Source organism: Bufo bufo, chromosome 2 (genome assembly GCF_905171765.1).
Source record: "Bufo bufo chromosome 2, aBufBuf1.1, whole genome shotgun sequence".
Taxonomy (NCBI): domain Eukaryota; kingdom Metazoa; phylum Chordata; class Amphibia; order Anura; family Bufonidae; genus Bufo; species Bufo bufo.
Window position 1 is genome coordinate 23,203,618 of NC_053390.1, and position 9,472 is coordinate 23,213,089.

The 9,472-nt window shown below is 49.8% G+C and overlaps 1 protein-coding gene across 1 annotated transcript; it reads left to right on the forward strand.

The window, feature by feature from the left end:
* Positions 1 to 398: 398 nt before the first annotated feature.
* Positions 399 to 9,121, forward strand: LOC120991164 (gastrula zinc finger protein XlCGF17.1-like). The gene is made up of 2 exons (XM_040420076.1): positions 399 to 447; positions 7,048 to 9,121. Exon 2 carries the CDS (start codon positions 7,116 to 7,118, stop codon positions 7,968 to 7,970), a length of 855 nt encoding a protein of 284 aa, XP_040276010.1. The 5' UTR covers positions 399 to 447; positions 7,048 to 7,115; the 3' UTR covers positions 7,971 to 9,121.
* Positions 9,122 to 9,472: the final 351 nt, after the last annotated feature.

Consider the following 9,472-nt stretch of genomic DNA (forward strand, 5'->3'; position numbering starts at 1 on the left):
CCCCGATATATAAACCTAGAAGTGAAGGAGCTGAGAGAAGAGTCTGATCTACAGGAGGCCATGTATTCAGTCACTGTGTTCTTGTGTCTCCACAGATGGATCCAGGAGGAGAAATCCACCAGAGAGATGTCCCCGTCCTCTGTATTCCCAGGACTGTCCAGAGGAGAAGGTCCTGGAGAATCCTCAGGTAGATGGAGCTGAGCCCTATACACATCTATATAGGGGGGTCCTGCAGTCATAGAGGGGTCATAGATTGTGGGGGTCTCTCATGTGGATCTGTTAGATTTCCCACCCGTCTGCTGTATTGTACTGAATTGTTACAGATGATAAATCAGGGGGAAGATCTGACTGATATTAAAGTGGAGGATGAAGAAGAGAGGATGATGGGCGATCCCCCGTGTAAGAGTGAGGAGGAGGAGGAGGACATTCCAGGAGATGTCACCACAGGTATGGAATCATGAATGGAGAAAGTGACTTCAGATTCTGTCCTTGGTGCCTTCAGGGCAGGAGGAGAATCTGATCACCGGCTGCTGCGCTGCTCTTTGATTGGAGATGTCCCCATCACATCATGTAGTGTTCCCCTTATCCAGCTGACAGTGATCACTGGGGATTATGCAGGCACAGCTTTTGTGTCTGTGATATCATGATGAGTTATATGTACCTCGTGCAGGAATTACATGCCGCCAGTGACCTTCATGTACTGATTGTGCATTGAGGCTTTGCAAAGATGTATGGATTATTTATTTATTTTTCATAATGGTTATGACTTATGGGATGGAAGATACTTCGGCCCATAAACCTGCCCCTTACCTTACTGCACCCACCTATCCTACAATTAAAAAACAGAGACATCTTCTTGGGAAAAGAGCCTTCTCGGCCATTTTATTAAACAACATTAATTATCACTTAACAGAAATACGTAATAACACGCATAACATATCAATTACCATAACATATGAACCATTGCATAGGATCCTAGAAGGCAACAGGTAAGCTGTGCTCTCCACCATTCACCTCCACTTGTCATACCGCCTTACCCTCGGCCGCGGTCACCGACCCGAGAGCACCGAATCCTCCATACTGTAATTGATCTCCCCTGTAGGCCCATCTGCCCAACAGGAGCCCCATGCACAAGCTTACCGAACCTCCTGAGATGCACACTCCACCTCGGCATGCACCTATTAAACTTATCATTGCCTTCCAGGACCCTCCATTACCACGCCATGAACGACCATAGGAGACACCTCACCTATGGGAGTCCCACCACACCCGAAGAGCCGTCTCCAGACCCTCCTGAATCCCTAAGGCCCACATATCAATTCCCACCTCGTTCAGGTGAACACCATCAGACCTAAGGAACTGAGGCGATGCCGCCTCCAGCTCCCGGTGCCGCACCACAATTCCACCATGGCGTCTCACAAAACGCCCAACCTCCCTATTAAGCTCAGCCCGGGCCCTGTTAAGACGGTCCACCGACCTCGCAAAACGCCACACCCTCCGAGCCACCACCTCGGACCAAACCACCAACATACCCGGAACATCAGACCACAAACGCAGTAGGTCCAACTTCATATCCCGAATCACCTCCCTAGTACTGCAAACCCCCAGATCATTTTCCCCAACATGCAATACAACAATATCAGGTGACCTGTCCAACGAGACTGAAGAATGAAATTCCGGAAGCACCCTACCCCACAAAAGGCCCCGTATGCCAATCCAGCGCACTTGCATGTCAGCCGGGTCAAACCCCAAGTGCCGTCCATTTCTCCGCACGTCCGCACGCAATGCTCCCCAGTACACGTAGGAGTGTCCGAAGATCCATGCCATACAAGCCGACCCTGTAAACACATAAAATCAAAAACCCAACTCACCAATCAGCTTAACAAAAATTCCGTATAAACAACTGAACTTTGTTCCCCCTGGCACTCACAACATATGAGGACGAACATACGATTGATAACATCTAGATTCCCACCGGCCGATCCGCTTAATGGCCTCCTCCCCCAGGCCCCATCTAGCCGCCTCCGTTGCCGCCCCTATCCTAAAGGAATGAGACGCAAAGTCCTGCGCCGGATAACCCGCTGCAACCAAACACTTCCGAAAAATCGCAACAAATTGATACCGCGACAATGCCGACCCATCCACATGCATCAACAATGAACCGACCACATCCGGCCTAACCGCCAACAACTCCTCCACACTCCTGACCGGACACAAAACCGACCCAAGCAACGGGCGCAGTATAATAACCGCCCCTTTGCCCTCCTAATCCGTTTTAGACCTGCGCAATACACAACGCAAATCTCCCCCAGATAAACACACACATCCTGCCGCAACAAACCGCCCCAACACGACCGACTTCCCGACACCAATTCAGACACCCTGAAGGCCCCAAAAAAGGCCAGGGAAAAAGCAGCCCTAAACAAACAAACCTCATAAGGCGTCAAACACACCACACAAACCGTCTCCCACAACGACTGCAACACTGCCCACGAAACTGGCCTACGAGTGTCCGGCCGAGCGGCACTTCGCCTATAACCCTTCAAAGCCTGCTGTACCAGAAAACATTTAGACACATCCACAAGCCCCCGCAACCGCAACCAAAAGGTGACAGCCGCCACCCGCTTGGAAACCACCGAAACAGACACCCCCGAACTATAAGACAAACCGATAAAATATACTAACAACATCTGAAAATCTTCCACTACCTCACAACCCCCCACCTGATCCAGCAACTGCTCCCACTGGGACCACACCGAATTATACGCCAACCACGTACTCCTACTCACGGACCGGCGAATCAACTCAGAGGAGACCCCAAGGCCACGTTCCAGAGCCACTGAGGACATGCTAGACCCAACTCGTCCGCATCCGGCACCAGCCCGCGAAAACGATCCCACTGAAAACGAGAGAGTGAATCAGCAATGTCATTATCGACACCCGGGACATGCACAGCCACAAAACAAGAATTCAACCACAAACCGCTAAGAACTAAATGGCGAAGCAAGCGCAACACCGGGGACGAATTAGCAGACTGACTGTTAATCGCCTGAACCACCCCCATGTTGTCACAGCAAAATCTCACTCTTTTATTCCTGAGCACATCCCTGCACAACTCAACAGACAAAACAATTGGAAACAATTCCAACAAAACCAAATTCCTCAAAAACCCTGCTTCCACCCAAACATCCGGCCAGGCACCTGCACTCCACTGCCCCCCACAAAAGGCCCCGTAACCACAAGATCCCTACGCATCCGTACACAGCTCCAAATCAACACTGGCAACAGGCGCCCCCATCCACACCGAACGCCCATTAAATTCCCCCAAAAAACGCTCCCACACCAGCAAGTCCTCCCGGACCTCAGACGATAATCTCAAAAAATGGAAAGGCCTCTGCACCCCTGCCGTCGCCATGGCCAAGCGCCTGCAGAAAACCCGACCCATTGGCAGAATTCTACACGCAAAATTCAACTTCCCTAAAACAGACTGCACCCGTCACAACTGCACCTTTCTCGCCTTCCTCAAAAAATTCATATCAGCGCGCAAATCCGCCACCTTTTCATCCGGCAACCGACACTCCATGGCCACACTATCAATCACTATACCCAAAAATTTTACAGAAGTCGCTGGACCCTCCGTCTTTTCCGGCGCCAAAGGGACCCCCAAACGACCAGCTATGCTCTCCATTGTGTGCAATAACACCAAACAAACTCGCGACCCAGCAGGTCCCATAAACAAAAAATCGTCAAGATAATGTAAAACGGAAGTTTCAAGCGTGGGCGAGGTAAAGGAGTTGATGGGGCGCAGAAGAGGGGTGACACCGGTGAAGGTGGAAGAGATGGTGCCGTGGTTAGAGAGGTACCCAGATAGGGCTGCAGCGGCATTGTTGTTTGTTGGTTTCAGGGATGGTTTTCGGATCCCGTGTTTTTCGGTTAGTCCGGTGGTGGCTCCCCGTAACTTGGCGTCGGCTTTGCGTAGGCCGGACGTGGTAGCGGAGAAGATTGGTAAGGAGGTCGCGGCGGGAATCCCCGTTGTCGGGTTTGTGGGTGTCACCTTTGGGTTTGGTTCCTAAAAAGGAGGCGGGCAAGTTTAGGCTCATACACCACTTGTCGTTTCCTGAGGGTAGTTCTGTTAATGATGGTATTGCTGAGGAGCTTTGTTCAGTTTCGTATACTCCGTTTGATGAGGCGGTTCGGTGGGTGCGTCGTTTTGGAAAGGGGGTTTTGTTGGCGAAAACGGATATAGAGGCTGCCTTTCGTTTGTTACCCATTCATCCGGATAGTTGTCATATGTTGGGGTTTAAGTGGAAGCAGTTTTTATGTTGATTGTTGTTTGCCGATGGGTTGTGCAATTTCATGTTCTTTGTTTGAGAAGTTTGCTTCTTTCTTGGAGTGGGTGGTGAAGCAGGAGGCGGGTTGGACTTCCGTTTAACTCCTTCCCACTTAAACCCCAACAAATGACAACTATCCGGATGAATGGGTAACAAACGAAAGGCAGCCTCTATATCCGTTTTCGCCAACAAAACCCCCTTTCCAAAACGACGCACCCACCGCACCCACCGGCCGCCCCACGAAAGGACTGATGACCCACCTTTGGAGCGGCCATAAGCCGCATCCAAAGACCGATATCTTTATGATCCCAACGAATACTCGCCCGGACCGCCTTTCGCTGACGAAATTGTTTGTTGTACCTCAGCCATGCCACACCCTCATAAGTCCTGAAGGCCTCACCAATGGCATCCATGTAACAGAAAAGAGCAGAACAGTGTTCTGGCGCTTTTTCACCCACCACACTTGCCAGAATGGCAAAAGCCTGCAGCCAATTCAAATCTGATACCGACGCTTCTCTTCCTCTTCTTTTTTGGACTCATCAGGCTTAACCCTATGCAAATTAAACTTTTCCAGCTGGAGCAACGAGAATATCTCCACGTACTCGTCCCTCCAAATCTTCCCCCTAACCTTCAAATGAGCCCCCAGCGGCCCCTCAAAGCAGACGTAAACCTCACCCCTAGCCGCGTCCGCCAACCGCACCTCGTCCACAACCTTACCTTTCCCACCAACACCGACCTACACTTCTCCAGCCACCGGAACCACCAATCCGCCCTAACGCTACTCGAGCCGGCCCTGCCAGACTGACATCCCACACCGCCGGACGTTACCGGAGCCCACACCGCCGTCGGCGACTCCCGAACACCCGACCCCAATCTAGATAAAAGCAACACTATCCCCTCCAGCAACTCCTGCGCCAACCCCTGTCCCTGAAAAACACCACCCCCCACCACTTGCTCAACAGGAGCCCGTTGCTGACCCGAAGGTCCCTCACCGGACCGGCCCTGAGGTATCCGCCCAGCAGCTGCGGTCCGCCCAGATGCTCCTGCCATGGATGGTCCGCTCAGCGACGCCGGACCGGCTCCATCCGCCCGTCGTCCGCTTCCCAGTCGTCCTGACTTACTTCGCCGTCCTCCACATCCGCCAGCCGTCCAGGCCCACCGCTAGGCGGCCGCTGCACCTCGTCGCCCCCGGCAACCGACGCCACCCGGCTCCGTCCAGGCTCACCGGCAGAAAAACCGGCAGCCGCCACACAAATAGGTCCTTCCCTGGCGTCGTCCTGTACTGCAGAGCCTCCGGATCCATCTCCCACAGCCAGAGCATCCTCCTGCACCGACCCGCCTGCAGTACCAGGAACAGCCACCGGTGTCGCTGCTGTGCTCCGCCCGCTCCCCCGCCGTCTCACAGAAGAATGCCGCCGGCTCCGAGACAGGGTCCGCGGCGCAACCCGCTCCACCGCTGGCGACAGTCCAAGATCCAGGCCCCCACCGCCAGACTGTGGGGCCGCACGCACATCCCCCAACCTCAGCCGACTCTCCGCCCGCTCCACAGGTAAGGGACGACGCCTGGCTCGCTCCCCCTCAGACGAGGCCTCCAGGAGAGGCGCCGCTCCGCCATACCTCCCCCCACGCCGCGAATAGGACAAGGCAACGGGGGTAACCCGGTCCTCTCTCGCTGATGCCCGGCGCCGACCAGGATTCCTCCCGCTGCGGCGGCAAGGAACCGGACTCACTGCCCTCACCGGAGGGTCCCTGCTGGGGCTCCTTAAGAGCCGCCGCACCCGTGGGGTAGCCTCAGGGCTCAGTCTCTCAGAGGGTACAGACCTCCTAGCCCTGGGCCTCGCAACAGGGGCGGCCGGTGTGGGAACCGGACCCGCCAAAACAGCCTGCAGACTCTGCTGTAACCAGTCGGCCCCATGTCTCTCCGCCGCCGTCCTCACTGCCCCCAATAACTCTTCCAAAGCCGCCATTAAACTCACAGAGCTCGCCAGACACGAGGAAAAACTTTCTCCTTCTTCCCCCGAGCGCTGTCTGCCAAACTCCGCCCCCACTCCTCTCATATACTGCCCGGGAACCATGACCCCTCCCCTCACCTAAACCTTAACCCTTAACTGCCTAACTTCCCCCCAAGTCACAGCACTATGCTAAGGCTGCGCCTAGCTCCGTTGCTCCCAAAAGGGTTTTGCAGTGTGAGATAGCAGCAGCAGCAGCAGCAGAGGAGGAAGTACATTAAAAAGAGCGTATCAGGTAATCCATAGGTGGGCTTTATAGTATGGATTTTACTAGTAAAACCACAATGTCCATCAGGTCTAAGAGATTGATTTAATAGTGAATGCAGTTTGTGATCAGGAATGTCGTGATAGATCCTGTTACGTTAACTTATTGTATTAGTGTGATGCCCACTTGGCATAGAAATGTCAAATATGTTGTCAGAAGACAGGCTTGTTGGGTTTTTCACGATTTTTAGCTAGATTTGGGTAATAAAATTAGATGTAGACCAGAATCCTGAAATTTGTGTTATAGAAAACTTTAAATGGCTGGAATCACACATTCAGTTTTGGTGCTGCTTTTTGAACCAAAGCCAGAAGTGTCTTGAAAATACATGACTTACTATATACCTCTAGTTCCTGCTGGATACACTTCCAGCCTAATAGGAAATCTATAAATTTGTCTACTCTAGATTATTAAAAACGCCACAAATTTAATTTTTTTATCTTAGCAGAAAATCCCAGTACAAATTCTGAAGGAAATTTGTTGTCACTAAATTATAAAGTAGAAGATGAAGATATGCAGCGCTCTTCAGCAGAAAATATTAATGTACATCCAGGACTTCACAGTACATATAATCTTCCTAATCATGAGGAACCTTCTCTTGACCAGAAAGAGGGTGAAATGTTTGACTGTGGTAAAGAGTTCACAAAAAGATCAAGTCTTTCTACATATAGAAGAATTTGCACCGTGGAGAAGCCATACTCCTGTTCAGAATGTGGGGAGTGCTTTACAGATAAAACACATCTTGTTAGACATGAAAAAAGCCACACAGGAGAGATGTTTAAGTGTTCAGAATGTGGGAAAGGTTTTAAAATGAAATCAAGTCTTGTTAGACATAAGAGAAGTCACACAGGAGAGAAGCCATATTCATGTTCAGAATGTGGGAAATGTTTTACACAAAAATCACATCTTGTTAGGCATGAGAGAAATCACACAGGAGAGAAGCCGTTTTCGTGTTCAGAATGTGGGAAATGTTTTACACAAAAATCAGATATTGTTAGGCATGAGAGAAGTCACACAGGAGAGAAGCCATATTTGTGTTCAGAATGTGGGAAATGTTTTACAAGGAAATCAGAACTTGTTACACATCACAGATTTCACACAGGAGAGAAGCCATATTCATGTTCAGACTGTGAGAAATGTTTTACACAAAATTCACATCTTGTTACACATCAGAGATTTCACACAGGAAAGAAGCCCTATTCATGTTCAGAATGTGGGAAATGTTTTGCACAAAAATCAGTTCTTGTTAAGCATGAGAGAAGTCACACAGGAGAGAAGCCTTATTCATGTTCAGAATGTGGGAAATGTTTTGCACAAAGAACAGTTCTTGTTACACATCAGAGAAAGCACACAGGAACAAATTTCTGAAATCAGCAGATTCCATTTGGGTACAAATAAATTCAAACCAAAGTGACAGTGCTCACATCGCCCTAATAAATTATGGATGACATTCTGAAGTCTTGTAGGGTTTTAACGTCAAGGCAGCATTGGCAATCTTAAAGTGGCAGTGAAATATATAGATATGTATAAACAGATGGTGGCCAGTGGTAATAAGCAAACTGTTTAACAACACATTGCACTTTTGGCTTTGTTATGCTTTTTAAAATATAAAAAATCATCCAAAACTTCTCTCTAATGGGGTGGATATCTGGCAGTGTTTACACTCAGGGGGGTGTCAGAAGCAATGGCTTGTTCTGAACAAGAATGCTCACTTTTTGGGGAGCAGCAGCAGTATTGTACTGAACCTGACGGACAAGGCAGGAGATGTGCATCTGTGTAGGGGTAGTAGAAATGGGAGCAGTACAATATTAACCTGACAAAGTAGAAGATCCGCAGCTGTACAGGGAGTAGTAGTAATAGCAGCAGGTGTAGTAGTAGTTTCAGTGGCAGATGTACAGTATAAAACATGACACACAAGGCAGGAGATTTGCGGGTATGTAGGAGTAGCAGTAGTGGCAATGGTGGCAGTAGTAAGTGCAGCAGTACAGTATGAAATCTGACAGACAAGGCAGGAGATGTTCACCTGTTTAGGAATAGTAGTAATGGGAGAAGAACAATATTTAACCTGACAAAGTAGGAGATCTGCAGCTGTGTAGGAGTAGTAGTAATAGCAGCAGGTGTAGTGGTAGCTGCAGCAGCATGAGTACAAACATAACAGACAAGGAGGCAGAAGATTTGCGCCTGTGTAGGGGTAGCAGTAGTGGCATTGGTGGCAGTAGTAGCTGTAGCAGTACGGTATGAAATCTGACTGACAAGGCAGGAGATTTGCGGTTGTGTAGGGGTAGCAGTAGTGGCATTGGTGGCAGTAGAAGCTGCAGCAGTACGGTATTCCTGCGGCTCGTCCACTCTGTTTACTCAGAAGGCCATGGGGTCAGGGTATGTGCTGAGGAAAGGGCACAGCACAGATACAACTAAACCTGGTTGTTCAGTTGGTGTCTATCAGTTTGCTGATTGCATCTGGTTGGTGCAGTGGTTGAATAATCTTCCATCATGTTCAGCAATCTGTTTTGGCTGCTGCTGCTGTATCTGGGTATGGCTGTACACATATCTGTCCCTGTGGTCTGTCGCAGTGCTTGTCCCCAACTATATTCACACTGGCTGCGGTGAGCAGTGGCAGTGCTTCTCTCCCCTATGTCTCCAGTGGCTGATTAGTTAGTGAGTGCATCGGGGAGATACATGAGCCGGCTTCCATCTTCTGTCTGCAGTGTAATAAACACTGAATTCGGGTTTCTATTAGCATTCTGCAGTTTTCAAACCAGTATCTGGATCTGGATGTAATAAAAAATTTGTATAGCCCATAACTTCCATTCAATTTCATGGACATTCCAGAAACAGTAGGGCAGGAACTTTGGCAGTTTTTTTTTAAACCA